The 23,189-nt window shown below is 45.8% G+C and overlaps 1 protein-coding gene across 3 annotated transcripts in view; it reads left to right on the plus strand.

Moving 5' to 3' along the window:
- The window catches only part of KDM4B (lysine demethylase 4B), a 76,712-nt gene that overhangs the window by 37,805 nt on the left and 15,718 nt on the right, over positions 1–23,189 (plus strand). For 2 of the 3 annotated variants that reach the window (XM_027903653.1, XM_027903655.1), the window contains exons 9-15: positions 8,177–8,373; positions 8,866–8,898; positions 12,781–12,950; positions 17,652–18,145; positions 19,173–19,293; positions 21,446–21,624; positions 22,945–23,167. In XM_027903653.1, coding sequence (XP_027759454.1) covers positions 8,177–8,373; positions 8,866–8,898; positions 12,781–12,950; positions 17,652–18,145; positions 19,173–19,293; positions 21,446–21,624; positions 22,945–23,167 — 1,417 coding nt within the window. The remainder of the gene's footprint in view (positions 1–8,176; positions 8,374–8,865; positions 8,899–12,780; positions 12,951–17,651; positions 18,146–19,172; positions 19,294–21,445; positions 21,625–22,944; positions 23,168–23,189) is intronic. The other variant, XM_027903654.1, reaches the window with a different exon arrangement.

The raw sequence follows: 23,189 nt of genomic DNA on the forward strand, positions 1-23,189 counted from the left end.
ATAAGCAGATTTTATTATTTCATTGGGTCCTTAAAGCCCATCCAGTCCCACCCCCTGCCATGGGCAGGGACACCTTCCACTAGACCAGGTTGTTCCAAGCCCCGTCCAGCCTGGCCTTGGACACTTCCAGGGATGGGTCTTACATTTGAATTTGTTCTGGAGTTAAAGGAAGGGTAAGAAAAACCTTAAACCGTAAGAAAAACCTTAAACCAAGCGTCTCGAACTCAAAAAACAGCCGAGCAACCTTGGTTCAGAAATGCAAAGAATGGGGTTCGTGTGCTGTGACCTTGTCTGGCAGGTTTATCTGTAGCAAACGGTGCTGCTCTTACACCCCAGAAAATGGGGTTTATCAGGGAAAATTCTTGCAGCCCTTTAACTACAGCAGTGCCAGCGGGCACCGCTCGAATATTAAAAGCAATTTTGGGCTCAGCCATGTGTTCCCAAACAAGTGACATTTGGGAAGTGCAGTTTTAGATGGAGCCTCCATGCTTACATTGTTAAGCAGCGTAGCGTGAAATTACTGAACAAGCAGCAGCGAGAGCTCTGAGCAAACCTGGGGAGGGGAAGGGGAAGTGTGGAAGGAGATGCCACATTTATTCCCATTGCACTCGGTGCCACTTGTCTGTTCTGAGCTTTCTGGTTAATACTGCTTAAATCACACGCCAGTTAACCCTCGGGGAGCTGGGTGTTGTGCTCCAGAGGAGGGGTGAGTGTTGGTGCACCTGTGAGGGCACGAGGTTTGTTTAAATCTCATCTGAAGTTAAGCGAGGGCTTCATGAAATGCCAGCTGAGGGTGGAAACTGGAGCTGCCCTGGTGTTTGTGGGGGGGGGGGGAAACGTGGAGGGAAGTTCTTGCCTGGGAGGGTGGTGAGGCCCTGGAACAGATTATCCAGAGAGGTTGTGGACTCCCCATTCCTGGAAGTGTCCAAGGCCAGGTTGGCCAGGGCTTGGGATAGTGGGAGGTGTCCCTGCCCATGGCAGGGGTTGGAAACTGATGATCTTTTAGGTCCCTCCCAACCCAAACCATTCTGTGAATCCACAATCCTCCAGTGTGTGATTTCTGTGCTCTCAGGCACAATTAGGTTATCCTTGCCCACATCCAACAGGTTTGGTTTCTTCCTGATCATCTACTCCTTGATCAAGTTCCTGGGGACTCTCAGCTCTGCAGGAACCTGCTGTTCCTGCACTAAACCAGCTGGCTGCAGGTGATTCCCTCCATTCCTTGGGTGATCAGCTCAGCTCTCTTGTCCTCCCAGCGCTTCTGAGATTGGTGACGAGGCAAGGTTCATAATTAGCCGCTTGTTTAATGTTCTCCTGGACATCATCCTGGGGAGGAAATCTGATTTCTGCTCTACTGAGAGCTCTGCATGTCAGTGATGTGAGAGAGAGGAAGGTAATGGCTCACCTTGGAGAAACACAGGCAGAGCTGGGCTAATTCCCTGCCAGATGGGTGGAATGTTCTGACCACAGAGAAACCTGCCCAGGCTGTAAAAAATACACAATAACCAGCCTGGAGTGGAAGGATCGGTAAAATGCCCTTCCCCGAGTCGAGGTGACCTCTAAATCCCCTGCTAGACAAAAAACTGCTTTCTCTTTGTACAATTTTTGTACAATTTTAGCAGAAAATCAAGTCCCAGGTCAGCTTTTCAATTTCTTTTGCAAACTGGACTGGAAATAAGTGGATGGGAGGGGAACAACTCCTGCACAGACACTCCTGGGTAACTTCTGGGTTCCTGTCAACACTTTCATACCTTCATTTATCTCCTCTTTACTCCAGGGGTACTGCTGGAATGATCTATCTCGATATAAAATAGGGTCAAGTTGCCCTTCCTTCCCAAATCCTGCATTTTAGGTTCTGAAATAAGTAGCCTTTGTCTCATCCCAGGCAGTATTCCCATAAAACCCTTCCTGCTCTGCTGCTCAGTCATTTAGGGAAGGGGAAAACAAGACATTTGCATTTGGATTTTACTGATCTACAAAGGCATCTTCAAAACAGGGACCTTTTGGGTCTCAGCTTATGCTCTTCTACGTGGCTTATTGCTTCCAAACCTTCTCCTCTCTTGTCATATATATATTATTGAAATAATCTCAAATTTATATGTGCAATATCTGTGATCTGAGGTTGTCTGGCATAGAATTTTCCATGGAAAATATAAGTTTTCTTCTTACTGCTCAGAGCTTAGTAGGTTTCCCCTTATAACATCAGTACTTCCCAAGAAAATAAAATTTGTGAGGATTTTTTTTTCCCTGCAGAAACTGTTTGGTAATACTGTAAAATTGCTCCCCAAAATAAAGGAAATCAGAATCGTGTCTTTGCATTCCTTTGTGTCAATGCCTTAACTGACTCTAATTAGACCTTTTCAGCTCAGAACACATAAAAAAATCTCTTCATGAAATAGCATTTCCATATTTTATTTTTGTCAGACATTCAGAATTGCTCTTTTACTCTAATTAGACCTTTTAAGCTTACAATACATTAAAAAAAAAATCTATTATGGAATAACATTTCCGTGGTTTATTTTCATCAGACAGATTCGAAGTTGCTCTTGTACAAAATCTTCCACCTTTTTTTCCTACTTATTTTCTTGTATTATTTGTAAACACCCCTAATGCCTCACTCTTGGCAAAGCACTGATTCTGTGCGATAAAAAGGAGTTTTTGCAGGGTTTTTCCTGCTGAGGTGGAAAGGAGATGGTTATTTTTTTTTTTTTTTTTTAGGGACTGTCTCGAAGCTTTGTGTGTTAGGAGTTCTTTTCTGAGCTCCTCTTCTGAAGGGACTGACTGGCAGGTTCTGCTCGTGATTTTTGTTAATGAGGGGAGAACTCTGAGAGTTGTGTCAGCACAATAAATACCTGGAGGTTTCCAGGATTCCAGTCCTTGGGATGCTGCCGGAGCAGATGGATGGGTGTCAGCAGGTACCTGGCCCTTCTGCATGTCCTGCCCTTGAGAAGGGGCATCTGAGAGAGACTGGCTTGAAATCCAGACTTAGATACTGTTGTTATATATTATATATTATATATTATAAACTGTTCAGGACTTTGTTCACAGGAAATGGGACAAGCCTGGGGGGACAGTGGTGGCTTCAGGCACCTCAACTCCCTCCTGCTCAGAGCTTGGCCTAGCCCTGACCACCAAAATGGGGGGTTTCAAACTGATTTTTTTTTTTTTTTTATACAGACCAGGTCAATTTTAAATGCTCCTCAGCCTAATTTACTTGAGCTTAATTACTGCAAGGTGTGAAGGATGCTCTTTTTTTGGTGCTGCTTAGTCATGGCTTTTCCAGCCCGGGGTGGCTGCTGTTCCCTGGGATGGGAACTGCTGTTCTCCAGGATGGGAACTGCTGTTCTCCAGGATGGAAAGCTGCCCTGAACCCCTGGAGGTTGATGCTGCAGGGCTGACACAGTGTCCCAGTCCCTCCCTGGGATTTCTGAGCAGTGTGGGTCGTGTGTCCTGTGCCTGCAGTAAATCCCCTTGGGAAGGACATGCTCCCTGCAGCTGATTCCCTCTCACAGGGGTCCCTCATAAGGATCCCAGCCCCAATCATTCCTGTGCCAAGGACTTTGGGGATGCACTACAGACTGTGTCACAAGCACTGGAGAAAAGGCCTGATTTGTTTATCCCTTGTGCTGGGATGAGTGTGTCAAAGCAGGAGGGAGCTGGTGCTTTATTGAGTTCTCCTCTTGCAGTGCTGCTGGGAGCTCTGAGCCTCCTCCTGTGCTCTTCCAGCCACTTCAGAGACACATAACTCAGGTCCCCCTGTTTGTCTTGCAGGAGTGAGGACTGTGTGCACTGGAGATGGATTCAGGAGCATCCTTGCAGGTGTAGTCTATGGAATAGTGAAAGATAAAGAATTGTGGCAGAGGTTGCAAACAGGAAAAAGGAGAAATCTCCACGTCCTCTCTCAGCAGAAGCCTGATTCCCATTGGGATGGGTTGTTACTTCATTTGCCTGCAATGAAACAAGCCACACAGCATTTAGATCATGTCTTAAACCAGAATCCTCTTCTTATGAGTGGGATGAGTCTGACTCCCCACTTGCCACTTACCCAACTCCCTCTGCCCACAGAAATCCGCCTGGAAGCACGTTAAGGAGGCAGGCAAGGAGAAAGTGTGCCCTGCAGCCAGGGACCAGGGGGAGTCCATGGAAATCTTTGCCTAATTGTTTTGTTTATGAAGCTCTGGGAAGGGTTTCCAGTGGGTTTCCTAATGAACTGGTTTGTTGTTGAGACTTACGGCGATGCCGGTAATTATGCTGGAAACGGGGGGTCAAGACTCATCTTCCTTCCCACAAGCTTTCAACTACCAACCATTAAACACACCAGCTCTGCAGTTTGGGTTTTTCCTGCTTCTCCTCAGAGTTTAACTCCTTATTTCCTTGCAGAATACCTGCCATTCATCTTTCAGGCTGAGGGGAAGGGAAAGGTAACCAGAACCCAAACTGGTTTGCTCTGTCCTGTTGGATGAGTCTGAACCAGATCTCAGTAACACCCCTGGAATGTGGTGACAAACTGGGTTTCTGCTTAAGAGCATCGCTCTGGGAGGACTCCCAAAAGCTGAAACTCTCTGTTTTTTCCTGGAAATGTATGGAAAAAAGCTTGGGAGTGTTGTCTGCCTTAGCAGTGTGTGCTCCTCTATTACACAGCGAGAGTTTCTCGGCTGCCTTTTGAACAGAACCATCCCCTCCTTCCCAGGAACTTGCTTTTAGGCTTCATTGTTGGGAAAAGCTGATAGAAAAAGCTTTCAGCAGAGATTTTTCTCTGGGATTTAATAGCTGAAAGAACTTCAACTCTGAGCCTGCTGGGGTTCTTTGTATTTAAATTTCCATTAAGGCAAAAAAGACTCAGCTGTGTCTTATCAACAATTTCATCTAAATAAGAAGGTTTTTTTTTTTTGGGAGAACCAGAGGTGCCACTTTAAATGTATAATTTTTGGGACTATTTCTACATATGGAAAAGGCTTATTTTACATTAACTTTTTATGTGTTATGGAGGTGCTGAGTTTAGTGTTAATAGCTGGGAACTGAGGGAAATATCCTTAAATAACTAATGCTGATGGTTGAGGTTGAATTAGTGCATTTTTCCATATATCATTTGATTTTATTACTTCAAGGAGACAGTAGTTTTATGTGACTGTTATTTTACATAGTTTTTTTGTATTTTATATGTGTTTTTATGTTAGAAACTGCTGCAAATAAGATAATGGTTGTGCATTCAACAGCCACAAATTTCCCACTGCCAGTCTTGGAGTTAGAATTGATGGGACAGGTCTCCTGGTGTGGTCACATATTTTACCACAGGCTCCAAATTGGAGTAGCAGATAATGAAATAATAAGGAGAAGAAGAACGTTGGGTTTCTGGGTTGGAAAAGGGCTTAATTGTGCATTTCCTCACAGTATTTTTCCATGTGCTTGGGTTGCAAGTTGCCTTTGCATGTGCTTATGGTTAGCAAAGCCATTAACTGATGGAAAAGGAGAGGGGAGGCTGGGAAAAGCCTTCAGAAGATGGAACAAGTTAAGTTCCTGCAGATTTTGGTGAATGTGGAAAGCCTTGCCTTGTTGCTCTTGTTCCCCTGTAGCCAAAGGCAAAGAGCCAGCTGGAAAACCAGGTTGAATTTTGGTTTGGGTTTTTTTTTCCCCCACCCCCATTTTCAGGACTTGCAGCTGGTCCTTGGAGATGCCAGTTAGGAATATTCTGGTGTTTACTGAGTTGTTTGAGCTGTGGCTCTGCCAGCCCTGCTGCTCCCAAGGAGCCTGGAGTGGGGGTCTGGCTGCCAAATGGGGAATGACGGAGATGAGACTTGATTAGATCCCAGAGTTCCTTGAATTTCTCATTCTGACATGAGAGGCGTTGCCATTTAGTGCAGGGCTGTGCTTTGGGTGCTCATGTCACCCTGAAATCCTTCCCAGGGCTGCTGGTCCATAGGAATTCTGTGAATTCCCAAACTTTTGCTTTTGGTTCATGGAAAGAAAATGAGGTTTTGTTTCTCTCGATGGTGTTTAAGTGTGGACATGCTCGATTTTATTCTTTTTTTTTTCTATAATATTTTAATTATAGTGGGATATAGAAGTGTTGGAGTTTGAGGGAATGTGGAAGGATTTGTTCTGCAGAAATTAGGATAGGGATAGACAGAGATGGGGGGTGTGGAGACATAATATCTGTTAGGAAATATGTGTGTTTATGACCACAGTTAAATACGTGGAAAGAAATATTACTCTGTGTATATGGAAGGGGGAAGGCAATATGTGGAATTGGATGTCATTGCCAGGAAACACAACCTTGCCAGTTTTGCCCTGCTCTAATGGATTGGGGCAGCTAATTAATTGGAAAAGCAATTTCTTGCCCTTCTCTACCCACAGTCTCCTCCTGATCCCCCCATTCTCCCTCTGCCACCCCTCACACCCACGTGCACCTCCCCTTTTCCAGCTGTATTGGAAGCATCTGCTGCATCAAGCAGGATTTCACTGCTGTCTGAGGGGCAGGGGCTGGAAAAATCTCCAGCCCATGATGGGAACGTGGATATGACACAACTGCAGCAGCTGAGGAAATAAAACTGCACGGTCCGGAAGAAGCCCCAGAGGAAAGAGGCTCTGCTAAATTATTCATGCCTGCTGGTGTGAAAGCAATAGAATTAAATTAAAATTGAAGTATAAACATACATCATGGTGGATTTGTGTAAAGAAAGGCATTTAGCTGCTGCAGAGGCTGCTGGTGGTGTGGGAGGTGGCAGATGCAGCCCACGGAGTCAGCGCTCCGAGAGCTCGGCGTGTGGGCTCCCCCTAATAATCCTTGTGGACGCTTTTGGGAGACTCTTAAACTGCTGCTGCTGGTTGGAAAACTGCTCTGGAGGCCTTTAGACCCTTGTGCCTCGGGATTTGCTCTGCTGGATTTGAAGGCATGACCTGTGTGTGGACCTGCTGGTTCCAGGTCAGCATCACAAAAGGGACCCGCTCCCCTCTTAAGCCATTTTTCATCCTCTGTGGAGGCTGAGCAGCTCAATCCCCAGAGCTCATTGCTGCTGTGTGCTGGGGGATGCTCCTCTCTGTTCCTCTTTGTAGCCCTGCACAGGTGCTTTTTCAACTTCCTGAAGGAAAAAAATGACTGAAAACCTGCTCAGTACAAATCCCTTAAGCCAGGATTGATGGAGGTGCCGCTGGGAAGCTCCTGCCTGGGCTGGAATTTGAAGCCACGGGTGCCATTTGTGTTCCTGCCGTGCTTGGGCCGAATTGCATTTCCAGCCTTTCTGTCCTGCGCTATTTTTCATTAAATGAATGATGTTTTCCTGAAAATTCCTGTCCATAAATGCTGCTCCCCACTCGGGTTACCGGCGCTGTCCCAGTCGGAGCAGCAGAAGCAGCCAGAGGTCCTTGCAACATGGAAAACAGGAGGAAGTGGGATAGTGGAGAACTGTGCAGAAAGGCTCTTTTCCCCCTCTCTCAGTGGCTTCTTAACTACAGTCATAAATCTGTTAATAAAGGTGGTGAAAAGTGAAGGAAGAAAGGGAGAAACAGGTTTAATTTCAGGCGTTTCTGTGAAGAGAATGGGTAGAACCATTTTGAAAAGATGTGAAGGGTGAAAAAAACGCCCAAACCAGTCCTGCAAAGTGGCTCTAATTACCTCAACCTCAAAGCTGAAACTCAGTTTGGTGAGAGTTCACACCCTGCAAAGCTTTACCCCTTAGAGCAGGGCTAAAAGGGGGCTCAGCCACTCGCAAAAAGCAGAGCTGAGGTTGCAGCCCCCAGAGCCACGAGGGCATTGAGGGGTTCCTGTGTCCTCTTCCACCCTCTACCTTCCTTTGATTAAGTTTATAAAGACTAAATGCTCATTTTGATCGAGACTGGTGTCCAGGGGTGAGAATCCCCAGTGCTTCCTCACACCAAATGGATATTTCCAAGGAAAACCACCTGGGTTTCCAGGTTAGTTTTAACGAGCATAGGCCGGTCGAGATGAATAATTCACATTTTCTCCCTCTGCCCACGTGGTTTAGGTGCAGGTTGTACTTACTGTTGTAGATTTATTTCTCAACTCTTGCCCAGGATTGATGTGCAATGTCGTGGTGTGTCGTTAAGAAGTTTAACTGCCCTGTTCATCTGCCTCTGGAGAAAGGGAAATTTGGCTGAGGAGGTGAGGAAAGTCCCTCAGAGTGACGTGTCCTGTGTTGGGGGGGTGGTTCTCTCGCAGTGCACGTGCCGCAAGGACATGGTGAAGATCTCCATGGACGTGTTTGTGAGGGTCCTGCAGCCAGAACGGTACGATCTGTGGAAACAAGGAAAAGACATCGCTGTCCTGGACCACATGAAACCCACAGCTCTGACCAGCCCAGAACTGGATGCCTGGAACGAGACAAAGGCAGAGCTGAAGGCCAAATTGCTCCGCAGGTAAAGAGAAAACGTCGCTGTGCCTGAGCACTTTGATTCTAATTGCCGAGATTTTAAATGCTGTAATTCTTAGTTTGACATAGTTCAAAGTCTTTCACACCCCACACCCCCCCCGCTTTGTTCTTTTCATACAATTCCTCTTGTAATTTGTCTTGGGTAATGTGTCCCTCATTGTTCTCTTTCCTTTAAATGTTATAAAAGCACACTGTTTTCCAAAGTAGGACACCGGGTGCCCCCTCACATCTCATCTCATCCTGGAAGACAAAAAAAAAAATCTATAGTAAACATTTAAAGCTTTACTTATCAGAAAGCAGGAGGGGGGGGGGAAAAAAGTGCCCCATCAGTTGCAAAAGGGATTTTATGCATGCCTTTCTGTGCTTCCTTTGATCTGTCTTAATTTTCTCCAAGTCTGTGGGTTTTGTGTGTTAACAGCACTGCCTGAGGTGAAAATTTGGCGTGCTAACCTTTTCCTGTTGGAATCTTGCTTTGTAGGATAGGAGATGAGGAAGAGGACAACAAACACCGGTACGTGACTTCCCTCCTCAGCTTCAATCTCTTCGTTCTTTTCTCCTGTCAAGTTTCCTAAAATAGCAACTCTGGAGGTGTTTTCCTTTTGTCACTGTTGTTTTTTTTTTTTTTTTTTTTCATGTCACCTTCTTTGAAAACTCACGGTAAATCTTTGGGCATTGAGGTTTCCCAAGGCTTCCTCTTGGTTTGGGGTAGTTCTTCTGTGGTCTCTTGTGTCACTGGAGACCCTCAGCTGTCTCATGCCTGCTCTGGTTTTCACTCTTGAGTTCATCTACTGAACCAGTAGGGGTGTGTGATGATAACTGGTTGTGGATGAGGTGACTGATAAAAATTCAGAGTGGAATTGAACTGGAGGGGTTTGGATGTAGGCTGGTGGTGGGAGAACTTCCCTTCCTCCTCAGGCTTACTTCAAGAATGAGATTCTCTATTTTAAGAAATTGAGGTGAAGTTTGTGCCCTTCCATATTCTCCCATATTCTCATTTTTTACACCTTTCTCATTCCTGTTCCCCAAAGCACTTGCAGTGCAGCACGTGGTTTCTTTCTGCTCTCATCTGGTCTTTGTTAAATTCCTGGTTGAGAGCATTGGCAGGCTCTGGGAGATTGTGTTGCTTCATCCACTTGTAATCTTCTGCTGGTAATTTCACTTCCAGTATCACTGCTTGGAAATCCAGGGGGAAAAAAAAAAAAAAAAAGTTAAATAAGTTCCTGGGGCCATCTTTGATAAGGACTGCGAGTAACAATTTAAAAACCTAATAATTGGATGGTAGCTGATGTATTTAGGCATTTTATCAAAGAAAGAGTCACTTTTAGTAGTATGTTAGCTCTCTTTCTCCATCACTACTGTTTGTCTTCCAGGAGTTTCAGTCACCCCACTGGACTGGGGGTCCTGTGACTTGCGTTTCCTACATGAAATGTTTTGTCCAGTATGATTTTACAAATGCTGAAGTGGAAAGGTGTGTTCCCCACTAGATCCATGCTCCAAAAGACACGATAAATATGGCATTTGGCAGATGACTGACCTCTGCAATATTGCTCTGCTCCAGAGGTTACATTCCTCAGATGTTTCCAGCTATTCCTCCTATAATGAGCTGCAGGAAAAGCAGTGCAATCTCAGAGTCAGGAGGTTGCCATTTGTGCTCTCTGGGCAATGACTGAACTCCAGTGGGTCTCTGGAGCTTTTTCTTCCTCATCTGGAAATCGGGAATCTCTTTACTGCCTGTCACTGTTAAGGGTTACTTCTATATATATAAATATTTGCACAGTGTAAGGCACTGTATGAACACCAAGGATTATTTTCCCTCAGCAGAGAAGCCTCTCAGCCTGAGCCTATTGCAAAAGATCCAGGTACATTTTTTTCCTTATCTCTTCAGTGTTTCCTGGATTATTTCAGTATTATCCTGAAGCAGTTTTGAAGCTGTTCAATACTCCTTAGCAGTACTTTCTCTCCTGTGCTTATGTCTTTCCAAGGCATCATTTCACTTGAAGCCTGATTTTTCTCAGCAGGATGGAGGGATGGGATTCACCTCTGCCCAAACCTCTTCACAGTTGTAGCTACTTAATTTAAGTCACTTTGTGGTCTGTTCTTCAAAGAGTACAAATGCTGCTTTTTTGTCAGCTCTCCTGGAAAATGGAGCTTTTAAACTCTGCAGAGATGTGTTATTTCTTCTCTAAGGTCAGTCAGACTTAGTTACCTTGAAAAACTCAACTTTGTTTACTTTGTGGCTTCAGCAAGAGGCTGTTTCAGCCCAGTCCAGTCCCCAGCAGCCCATTTGTGGTGTGTGAATTGTGGCAGACCCAGAACAGCTTCACCTCACAAACTGCTCAGCCTTCAGCCTGCAGTTCTGGAAGCAGTTTCTTTAAAAGTGGAGCTTTCTGCCTCTCTTCCCCACAGCTCCAGAGTGAGGAGAGCACTGCCAAAAGATCCTTTTTTTTTTTTTTTTTATCTCCTGTGAGTACAAAGGTTTGTGCTGCAATTTTTGCCTGGCATTTCCACACCGTAGGAATAAAACACCCTTTCCTAAAACCAGCTTGTAACACCACTCTGCTGCTTTCTTCAGCTCCAAAAAGTTCCAGCTGCAGTGACAGAGTCTCACAGCTTTATTTTCTCCTCCCACCTGACCTTCCCCCCCCCTCCAGGGAAGGTGGTGTGTACTTGGAATATGGGTGAAGAGCAAAGCTGATCCTTTTGGGTTCAGCTCTGTGTTCCTGCTAATGACTGTCTTGCAGGTGTGAAGGCAACATCTATACTTGGAGAGCCACCATATGCTCAGAGTCTGGCAATTAGAAATCACTGTGCATATGGATCAACCTGCTTTTCTATTCATCTTCCATCTCAGGTGGAATTTTTTTTTTTTCTCCCTCCTTTTGGCAGTTACCTGATTAAGGGCCCTTAATTCTGTTGTGCTCCAAATCCAATTAGCAGCCGAATTTCTGGGCTCTGAGGATGGGAAGCTGAGCTGCAGCTTTTGTGCGTTTTGAGGCTGATGGATGCAGTGGTTGTGTTCTGCTGTTTGTCACACCATGCTGGATGTGAGGCCATATGGAAAATGCTGCTTTCAACCAAAGAAAAAAAAGTGTCTGCGTGCTAAAAACGGGGTAAAAATTGCAACTCTCTGAATCCATCTCTTTTGAAAAGAGAGCATGTTAGACTTAAACTCAAAATTCAAGGAGCTAGTGGGTAGGTTCTGTAAAAACACTGGGCTGGGATGGAGTTGCTGGGATTTGTGGCTACTCCAGTGCTCAGAAGGCTTTGATGTTTTGGCTGTTGCTGGCACAGTGTCAAAGCTTTATTTCCCCCCCACTCTGTGGGGTGGGTGAGAGATGGGGAGGGGACCCAGCTGGGACAGCTGGCCCAGGGTGGCCAAAGGGAGCTTCTGTACCATAAAATGTGATGATGAGCCATAAAAACTGGGAGAGGGGAAGAAGGAGGGGTTTGGTTTCCGAGGTGGGGGTTGTTTGGGGACTGGTTGGGCACTGCTCTGCCTGTGGGATGCGGTGAGTGGATTTCCTGGGCTTATTTCTTTCTCTTTTTATTCTTTCCTCTTTCCTTCACCTGCATTTGTCTTGACTTACAAGTTCTCTGGCTCTTGTTCTTCCTGCTTTCCCTCCCTGTGTGGGTGCTTGGCTTCCTACTGTTCCCAACCAAAAAAATATCATCCTGACTTCTGAATTTGCATTTTTCCTTGCGTTGTGGCCACTGTAATCTCTTTGCCTTGGTGGCATTGACTTTAAAAAGAATGAACAGCACTGCTATTGGCTCATTAGTGTTAGTCTGATCATATTAATATACATATTTTTTAGGTAGATTTCTCCAAGGCCTTGGACCTTGTGAATTGTACCACTGAATAATCATAGTCTGCCTATTGATTTTGCTCTGAACATTCATTACAGTGTGTTTTTAGGAACTGGCAGTGCTGGGTAATGTCTCAGAGCTGGAAGATGATGCTTTGCAGACTTCCAGCAGTTTGCCAAAGGGAAGCACGGCCAGAATGAACCGAAATAATGGAATGGAGGCAGAGGATGAAAGGGTGATTTAAACAAGTTTTCATCTGTATTTTGAAATACAAGCAAAATAGATTTAAACCACAATTAAAATCACTTTAACTGCAGCTTGTGAGCACACATTAGTAATGGTGGGAAAAAGCTCTTCAGGAAACCCAGACAATTAATGGCTGCAAGAATGGATCTTAAATGTTGTGTTATGCAAGGTTCATCTGCTCCCTTTCAGATATCTCCTTTGCCCTGTAGCTATTTTAACTACCTTGTGTTTTCACTCCGAAGAAGATCCTTTTGTTTTGTATTCAGCTTTTCAAGTCACTGATGGCTTTTCTGTATTGAAGGCTGTGCTTTCATGTCAAATCCCACTTTTGTACTTCCAGGTCTCACAGAAAAAAGAGTCAACACAGAAGACACAAAACAGAGGATCAGAAGTCTCTTGGGGATGTCATGGCTATTGAAACTGCCTTGGAAGACGTGAAAGTAAAAGAGGAGCTGAAAAGAGGGACAGACCTGGAGGAAGAGGAGAGAAGCAAAGGGATTGAGGGAGAAGGTGAGGGCCCTGCTCACTGGTGGCAGTGAGGAGCTGGGGGCAAGTTATCTCTCTAAAACACCTTTGTAAATAACCGGTGCTGCTGTTTATTTGTGTTGAAATATCAGCAGAGTTTTTCCCAGTATTAAATCCATGCTCACTGGAATACACCATCATTCACAGCAGCAATTGATTTTTTTTCCCCTCTCCTTAAGGATTCAGTCCCAGTGGCTTTCTTGGCAGGGTTTGAAACTGTAACAGGTTTATTAAAAATATATATGATGGGAGGAATATTTAAAAAAATATTTCATAGGGAAACAAATAAAATATATTTTCGTGGAAAGGATTGATTTGTGCACTGCCTTGTGCAGTTCATCTTTCCTCTCTCCCTCCCTTTGTTCCCGTTTCTCACAGACTGAATCCAGGGAGCTTTAGGTTGGGGGGGATCCACAGCTGCTGCACGAGTCCCACTTGGGTTTCTTCAAGTCCAGCTGGAGCAGGGAAGCTTTTCAGCTTCCTTTGCCAGGCTGAAATTAAAACCAGTCCGTGGCAGCTCCAAATCCTTTGGGATTCCCTCTGCACATGGTTATTCCCAAGGCCTGAACTCACCCACTGAGCAGGAGGAGGCTCTTCCTGTGACACCTTTTCTTTGGCTGTGTAGCAAAGGTTGCCATTTTTGCCAGGAAAAAGCTGTTTTTCCCCCTGATAATGCGTGTGGGTAAGTGGTTGCTGTGTCTGATACACTCCCTCTTTGAGGCTCCTCCGAGAAGTGAATTAATTTTAATCTGTTGTATACATTCTTTATTTGTTTAGCACTTGGAGAAACTGATGCTGCAAAGTGTTCAGAGGACCTTGATAATGATCTTAAAGGAAATCTATGGAAGCTCTGGGAAGAGAATGGAGGGCTTTGTTCAGTTCCAGAGTCTCTTAACTAGACAGTGTATTTTCTCTTTTCAGGGGAAATCAGGAGCTGGAGAATCATTGTTGCACAGAGCAGCAGCACAGTGCAGACAGTTAATTTCTATTGCCCTAAGCCTGGAAGCAGCAGCAGTGTGTTAAATTGTCTGCTCTGAGCTCTTGTACAAGTTTAACACTTGATGCTTGGAATAAATGGCCCGAAAATGCTGATTTTTCTTCGGAGACAAGAGATAAGTGACAGGGACAGATCTGAGATCATTAGAATGGCCAAGGAACAATAAAAACTCTGTTCTGGCTGAATAGGTTCCAAATCATACACTTCCACTACATCTTAAGAGCTCTTTAACTCTTAGCTCAGGAGGGAAAAGCTGATTTTCAGCACCATCGCAGCAAGTGCCACTGGCACAGGCTCTTGCTTGGTGTGGCTGTTAGCAAATATACAGCTTCCTCACTGCAATATAGCAATTAAATCCCAATGACTTCTCTAGTTTTCCACATCCTGCTGCCTCTCACAAGTGTCTTAGGGTTTCATCTTGAAAAAAGAAAAGAGCATCTGTGCTTGGATGGCCCTGCTCGTGGCAATTCAGCTGCCCCCTCCCACCTCCTTCGCTTCCTCTCTTTATCCCTCTGGTTTTAATTTGGCTTGGGTTTCTATTTACACCAGTAGAGAGATGACCTTGAGAAGGAGGGAGAAGGAGATTTCAGAGTAATCCTGGTTTCAAAGTACGTCCTGTGCTTCGTGCTGGTTATTTGGACAAGCTGAGTATTTATAACTCGAGGTTTTCAGGATTTCTGACCCAGATCCCTTAACGGTGTTTTGTTTTGGTTTTTGTGACTCAGCTTTACATTCATAATTTATTATGTTGCTATTAATATATTTAGAATTCTTAGCAGGTTTGTCTTGGGACACGAGAAAGGAGAGTCTTTAGTCTTTGCTCTTCTCTGGGGGTGCTGAGCAGCAGAAATATCTCCTGTGAGTCAGCAGGTGTTGCCTGTGGTGCTGTGGTTGCCTGGTAGGAGTCCTGCAGAGTGGCCTACAAACCTTCCCTCTGGGGCTGAAGTCCATTTCTAACTCTCTCTGCCCCATCCCAGGCATGGAGGAGGTCCAGACTCCTGTGGCGTCTGTTTATAATCCCATTGCCCAAAGCTGTGGGGTGGGGCCCTATGGAAATGGTTTGATTTCCTCACCAAAACCCCTTCCCCTTAAAGATGTCACAGAATCATTGAATCATTGAGGTTGGAAAAGAACTCCAAGGTCATTGGGTCCAACCTTTGATCCCCACCTTGTCCCCCAGCCCAGAGCACTTGAGGCTGTTCCCTCTCCTCCTATCCCTTGTTCCCTGGAGCAGAGCCTGAGTTCCCCCTGGCTCCCCACTCCTGTCATGGAGTTGCAGAGCCAGAAGGTCCCCCCTGATCCCCTTTTTCTCCAGGCTGAACCCTCCCAGCTCCCTCAGCCGCTCCTCAGCTTTCCTGAGCTCTCTCCAGGATTTCCCACCATCCCTGGACACGCAGCTCTTCTCTCCATGACACCACATTGTCACACGTGTTTTCCACGTGTCCCAGCTCTGCTACACGAGGAAGGACAGGAAAGACCTTCCTCTGTTAACCTACAATGGATTTGTGCCTGCAGATCCCTTTCCTTCCTAGAAATATTCAGGATAGCCGGATAGGCACTTGGAATTTTACCTCCCTTTTCCCTGGTTTCTGATTGTATAGATTCACTTGCAAACTCGTTTGTTCATCTTAATGCAATGACTTTTAAGCCCAGTTCTACGTGCCAGCTGCTGTCAAATTACCCTTTAGAAGTCAATAAAGCTGGTGAATGGCATTTGTGGTGTTGTTGGGGAGAGAATTCTCAGAGTGTATAGAGAGTAAATATGATCTGGTTTTGTGCAACTGGGGAGAATTCCAATTTGCCTTTCATTCACTGTGTTTGTTTCTCTAAGGAAATTCAATATTCCTTTCTCTCTGATAGAACAAACCAGTTTATCTGAGGGAGTGCCTGCACAAGTACAGCTGTAATTATTTGGGCTGGACTTGTTCCCATGTTTATAAGTTAGTGTAAATAAAGTCATCAGAGCAGACTTCTGGGAAATGCTGAGGTTGAGGTATTCCCTGGAAGATTTCAGCAGGGATGTTGGCACTTCATCTCACTGTGGGATTGTTCACCCTTCCTTCTGCAGAGACCTCATTTTTGTGTGATGGTTCATATGATTTTCCATTTACTGGGCTTGGCTGGTCAGGTTTGGGTAGTAATGGAAGGGTCTGGGTAGGTTGGGGTTGGTGAAATGTCATTATTGGGGTGAACAACCTGTCTCTGGTTGTCATCAGCTCTTCCTTCCCTTCCCGTGACGGGAAATGACCTTTTGTCACAGCATCTGCAGGTGAAAAACAATCTCCTCTGGAAGAAATTGAGCCCTGTCACCTGCCTGTGAGCACCTCTGATTTACCTTCCTTTGGGGGAACTGGTAACCCCATCCTTGGAGTGAGGGAGGAGCTGGGCAGGGGGAACATCATTGCAGAGGGGAGAGGTGAGAGCAGCTCCTGCCCTGACACTCCCTCAGTGGAAAATCAGAGTGTGGATCCCACGACAGAGTTCCGTTGGGAAGTCTTTTATGGGCCTTTTATGATGATCTTGAGATGTTTATCTGTTCAAGAAGGGTTGTCAGAGCCATGTGAGGGACCTGCACAGGTAAAATGAGTGAGGAACAAGGGCAGTGTAAAGGATATCTCAGTACCCAGTGCTGGTGTGGTGCCTGTAACAGGCTTAGCTCAGTGCTCTACCTGATTTATGCTTTCCAGGCATCTTTTTTAAAAAGACTTTATAGTAGAAATCTTCTGGTAATAATGATTCAGGTGTCTTTGTTCAGCTCTTCATTTCCTGGGGCTGTTGAATGCGTTGGCACACAGCAATACCCAGATAAGAGCTGTGCTTGCAAATAAAAGGGAGCAGCAAATGGGGCAGGACCAGAGGGTTTAGCACAACATGATACAGAATGGGGGTCTCCAAACTTTTTTGATTGCACCTCCTTATCAGCAAAAAAAAAAATTCAGCACACCTCCTGATGTATGTCTTTATTTGTATGCTTATTTATATGTAGCACAGAAATACACTGGTACACTTATATTTCTGTGCTGATAAGTCCATTATAGACATACAGAAAAACAGAGATTTAAAAAAGGAAGGTCTAAAGATAAAATAAACTCTACTCGGAAGATATATTTTATTTTGTTAACGGTACAAAAATATTTCCTTCCCGCACCCCAGTGGATGATTTTGTGCCCCCAACTTTGGAGACTGCTGATATAAAATACTTGAAATACAGAGTCAGGGCTAATGTAATAAATGACATGGGTTTTGGCACGCTGTCCAGTTTCTTAGGGATTTAGATATTTTTCCCTCCAGGAAACATTCATTTTGGCAGCCTTTCTGCTCCAGTCAAGAATTTAATAGTCCATAGAAACGACACAAGTCTTTTCTTTGTGACGTGGGGCTGCTCTAGGTCAGTGCTGAGGCACAGCTGGGTGTCTGCAGCTCTCAGGGGGCCTGTTTGAGAGGAATAATCCACGATGGAGCACGTTAAAGGAATAATGCCTGGATGGGACATGATAGAGGAATAATGCCATGGTGGGAAATGTTGGAGCAATAATGCCATGGCGGGGCATGTTAGAGCAATGATGATGGGACATGTTAGAGCAAAAGTGCCATGGTGGGACAGGTTTGTGGTCTTTGTTGGAAGGAGGGAGATATTAAATACTGGATCTGGGCACAGGAGCTCACTGTTGCCTGCTATCTCCAAACAGGGGAGTGCAAAGTGAAGGCCCGTCCTCCGAAAGTGAAAGGCGAGAGGAAGAAGAAGCACCTTTTCCATCAACACCAGCACCACCTCCAAGCCCCCCAGCCCCCTGTGCAGCCCCCGGTGCCACCCCCAGCCCCCCAGCAGCAGCTGGCAGAGGGCGAGGCGGTGGCAGCTCGGCCCTCGGTGCCCCCGGTACCCCCAGTGCCGACCGCGGCGGGGAAGAACCTGCCCCCGGCTCCCCTCAACATCATCCAGCCCTCGGAGGCGCCGGCGGAGGAGGAGGATTTCAAACCCAGGCCCATCATCCCCATGCTCTACGTGGTGCCCAGGACCAAGAAGGTGGTGTTCGACAAGGAGCGCATGTCCTGCCAGCAGGCCTTCGAGCAGTTCGCCACCCAGAAGAGCCTGGGCTGGAGGGAGCAGGCGGTGCCCCTGGAAATCCCAGGGAAGGAGGAGGAGAACGCAGAGAGAGCGACAAGCACAGAGGTCGCTGCAGAGGTCAGTGGTTGGCAGCTTTCACTGTAAGATTTGCTGGTTTGAAGCAATAAATTGTTGCAGTGAGGGGAGGCCGCAGTTGTTGTGCCGTCCCTGGAAGTGTCCGAGGCCGGGTTGGATGGGGCACCCTGGGCTAGTGGAAGGTGTCCCTGCCCTTCCTGAAGGATCTCCGTGACCTTCAAGGCCCTTCCCAACCCAAACCGCTCTCTCATTCCGTGGTTGTTTCTGAGCCTGCAGTGGGATAGTGGGAGCCACAGAGGGCTTTTACAGGGAGAGAGTGAGCATTTTCTCACATAGATCAGTTCAGGATGGGGAGCTGCTGGGATGAGAGGGAATGTTGTAGTTATTGTTGGCTGGTAAATGGGGCAGTGGGTCCAGTACAATGTAAATATGCTGGAATGTTCTAGTAGAATGTTTCTGGTCCTGTGTGCCCTGTACCTACACACCACAGGGGTATGTAGTGATAGAACACTGAGGGTTACCCACTGCCAGAGGGCAGGGTTGGATGGGTTATTGGGGAGAAATCCTCCCTGGGAGGGTGGGCAGGCCCTGGCACAGGTTGCCCAGAGAAACTGTGGCTACCCCATCCCTGGAAGTGTCCAAGGCCAGGTTGGAGCAACCTGGGCTAGTGGAAGGTGTCCCTGCCTATGGCAGGGGGTGGGACTGGATGTGTTTTCAAGTCCCTTCCAACCCAAACCATTCTGGGATTTGATGATCCATAATTTTCACAGAGTTCCCAGCCGTGTATGTGATTGACCAGACTTTTCATAAGCAAATGGAATTGGCAGCTTGCAGATGTTCTGAGCCTGTTCTGGTTGGAAGAAAACTCTGTAGTTTACCCACCTTCTGAAGAGTTAGTGTTGGCTTTCATCAGCTACAGGAACTGGCTCAGAAAACTGAAGTGTTTCAGCCAAAAGGCAGTGAAAAGTTTGCTGTGTGAACTTCAGAACTCCTCATGACAAGAGTTCTGCCTCTCTTGTCCTGTTCCCTCCTTTGGGATGCCCGTCTAGCTTGTTCTGCTTCTTTCCAGACTGCTTCTGCTTTCTCCAAAATGAAGATGGAGATCAAAAAGAGTCGTCGTCACCCCCTGGGCAAACCCCCGACCCGCTCCCCGCTGTCCGTGGTCAAACAGGAGACCTCAAGTGATGAGGGTGAGTGAGCACCACCAGGAATGTTTGTCTTGCCTGATCCACAAAAAAATTCCTGAAGCCATTGCCATAACTGGGTGCCCTGAAACTCTTTGTGTGTGTGTGTTACACTTGACTGGTAGAAAACGCAGCGTGTTCCCATTTTGATAACCCAGCTGGAAACAAAACTCCTCTGTGGGAGGTGTTCCCTTCTCACCTCCCACCCTTTTTTTTTTTTTTTCCCTCTCAAGAAAAATATTTTGCTGGCTGCAGAGTGAGGCAGCATTTTGGGCAAAGGGAAAAGAGAGTTCACAGAAAATTGCATCTTACAGGAAAAGTGCCGTGTTGGGTGTTGAGTGGAATGAGATCTGTTCCCCTTGGAGGGCAGTGGAGGTCAGGTCTGCTCTTGTGTGTGTGGGGAGAGTTTAATTCTAACCTTTTAGTGGCTTTGAATTCATGTCAGTGTTGGGGCCCAACTTTTCTTGGCAGATGCAGAAATGAGAATTAAAGTCTGTCAGTGCTTAACTGCACCTCACTGATTCTTCTTTTCCCACATTCCAGTCCCTGTGAATGCCCCAACAGCCTGGACCAAGGAATAAAAAAAAAAAAATACTCTTACCTCTCATTCTGGTTTGGGGTATAATTTCCCACTTTTGGGTCTTTCCCATGGAGATAGACCTTGGTGTGTGTAAGGTGGAGTGAAGAGCTGAGAGGCAGCAGAGACTCGTTACCTTCTTCTGGTGGGAGACCTTGCAGCCACCTTGGTGCTGGAGGGTCCTCCTTAGGCAGATTCTTCCCACTGTCTTGACTTGTTGGATGGTGTTTGGGGGCTTGGCTGCTGGAGCAGGAGCAGCTCTTGTGAAAGCTGGCATTTCCTGGGGACTGATTTACAGCCCTGCTGGGCACAGGCTGATCAAACAGATTCTTCCCTCCCCCACCAGGGAATAGAAGCAGCTCTCTGCACTCCCTGCTTTTTCAGGGAGTGATGTACCAGGGTGATCTGGAGGCTGCAAGAGGAACACTGAGCATGTAAATTAAGGGGATGCACATGCTGCACTAAGATTCAGTCCAGACAAATTGTTTGTCCCTCCTACTTGCAGTGCAGGAGCTGTGTGTCCCCCAGGGTCCATCCTGGGAGGAGAGAAGGTGATAACACACAGCAGTCATTCCCTTTTTCTCCCCCTCTGTCACTCTGGATTAGGATGCTGCTTTCATTGATTTCACTGGTGTCATAAATCCCTGCCTGTCACCTGATGTGCCTCAACTAAAATCTGGAGAAACATGAGGGTTTTGGCTCATGCCTTAAAAAGAAAAGGCACTTTTTAGGAAGTAACCCTCGTTTGAAGTTTGACAGAGCCACACAGACGGCATCCGTCACCTCACAAAGAGGAGTGATTAATTAAACACAATCGAATTTCCACATTGTCTGGCAATTAGAGATTAGATTAGTTGAGGGGAACATTTAAAGTCTGAGATGTGAACTCAGCCATTAATGTTTTACTCCGAGTTCCTTTTATCCTTTCAGGTAACCTGAGAGTCAAAAAATCTTCAAAGGGAGGGAGAATTGGGGAGGAGACTTAAGACTTGTAGAGCAGAACATTAACTGCTTATTTCTAGTAATTAACAGTGAAGCAGTGAACAATTTGGTTTAATGTGTGAGCTCTGGGGATAATGTTCTACCAAGATGTTTTTGAGTTCCCTGTTCTCTTGGAAACTTCGCAGATTGGTGATGCAGGGAGTGATTTACACTTAGTCTTGTGTGGAAAATTTCTTTTAACACTTACAGTGACTCGAATTTCCTACCTAAGCAAGGGTAAGAAACTTGGCCCCCCAGATGGATTCTGCAGTGGTTTAATCCTGAAATGCCAAGGGCCTTTTAAAGGTTTATGAAAATAAAGAATTAGCAAACTAATTAGCAGGAGCAGCACCTGGCAGAGCTCTGGCAGAGGGAGGGATGGTGGGGAGAGCAAAGGGTGGGTTTATTGCTGTGTGCTCCATGGAATGGCTGTAAAAGGAACCATGGATGAGTTGAATGTTTTTATTTATTGCACTTGTACAGTTGAGACATGAGCTGTTTAAGTCAGCCTTGTGCCATTCCACCTCTTCTATCCATAAACTCTTCTGCCTCTACTGACTGTCCATTGTTTGGGGATTTTTTTTTTTTCTTTCGTTCTAGAAATGTTTCCATTTTCTGGAGAGGAAGATATGAGCGATCCGGAGGCTTTGAAATCTTTACTTTCCTTCCAGTGGAAGAATAAAGCACTTAATTTCCCAGCTGAAAGGAAATTCAATGCAGCTGCTGCCCTGAGTGAGCCATACTGTGCTGTCTGCACCCTCTTCTACCCCTACAACCAGGTAATTCCTCACCTGGAATCACTGAACTGGGAAAAGACCTCTAAGATTAAGTCCAACTGTCAGTCCAGACCCAGCAGTGTGTTCACCACTAAATCAAGTGCCATATTCCCATGTTTTTTGAACACTTCCAGGGATGACTCCAACCTGTTCCGACACCTGACCATGCTTCCTATAAAGAAATTTTTCTTAATGTCTAATCTAAACCTCTGATACTGCTCGTAAGGATAAATTAGATTGTACACATTTATAATAAAGACAGACCCCTACAAATTTGCACCCCAAAGAAAAGTGTTTGGATTTGGAACAGCCTTTTTGGTTTGGTTTTTGGTTTTTTTCCTGGCTTCTCTGGCTTTCTCAGTGTTCATTTTTTAAAATCACACATTTGAAGAGCTTTGCAAACACTGCTTCTTGCAGAAAACTCTGCCACATCAGGCACATGATTGCTCGTGTTTCAGTACAGGCCCAGACTGCTGAATATATGCAAACAAGCAACAAAATAAAAATTTACTGAGTAAGCACATCCATCATCTCCTTTGGAAACTACCAATATGCTCTGGGAGATGTTATGAGCAGAAAGGCAAAATTCATCAGATGAATTAGTCATTTGCTCAGCTGGGTATTGATTTGTTCTCACAGAAAGCCAGATTTGGCTTTGTGTGTCCACCAGGAATATGTGCCTTAGATTCCTTGGATATGTGTTGGAAGCTTTTTCTGAGGAAAGCAGGACCCACCTCCCCCTTTCAATAAAACCTCCTTGATTTATTATAGGGACTGAAAAATAAAATATCTGTTCTGATTGCTGGATGTTGTTTGATGGTTCTGAGGAAAAACTTGGGTGCAGCTGGGCTGGTTTAATCCATTGCTTTTAACTCTGTCTGCTACCAGAAACCTTGAAGTGTCCTTCAGGAGAAATTCTTGCAGGAAGAGGAGGGAAGGATGCCAGAGGGATGGGAGAGGGGGAGGGAAGGTCTTGCTTTAAACAAGATTTTTCCTTTTTATTTTTCCTCGGTGTTTTCAGCTGCAATTTAAGGATTCAGATTTTTCCAGAAGAAAACCAGGAGAAGCTGCTCGTTATTCTAAAGCTTCCTGGAGCTTTCCAAACAAATTACAGGTCCCAGGAGAGGCCTAAGGAAGAGGAGCAGGGCAGGGGTGTGGGGTGTGCCTGGGAGAATCAGGTTTTAAGGCTCAATTTTTGGCTGTCTGGTGGCAGGTGTTGGATGGGGTTTTTTTTTGCAAGGGGAGGAGCGCTCAGCCTTGAAACTTTAAACTGTACCCAGGCAAGAGGTGATTGATTCCATGTGCTGACATTTTCTCTGCCAGTCCTTACAGGTGGATAAGGAAGCTGGCCCAGTGTCCGCAGGGGAGCCCTCCTCTTTCATCCACCTTTCCAAGTGTGGACAGAAGACCAAGCCCCTGATCCCAGAGATGTGCTTTACCTCAAGTGGGGAAAACACGGAGCCCCTCCCTTCAAATTCCTATATTGGAGAGGATGGAACCAGCCCCTTGATATCCTGTGCCAAATGCTGCCTGCAGGTTCATGCTAGTGAGTGTTCCCTCCTTCCCAA

The sequence above is a fragment of the Empidonax traillii genome, unplaced genomic scaffold, assembly GCF_003031625.1.
Source record: "Empidonax traillii isolate 1590-97213 ecotype Southwest subspecies unplaced genomic scaffold, ASM303162v1 scaffold986:size372637, whole genome shotgun sequence".
In the NCBI taxonomy this organism is placed as follows: domain Eukaryota; kingdom Metazoa; phylum Chordata; class Aves; order Passeriformes; family Tyrannidae; genus Empidonax; species Empidonax traillii.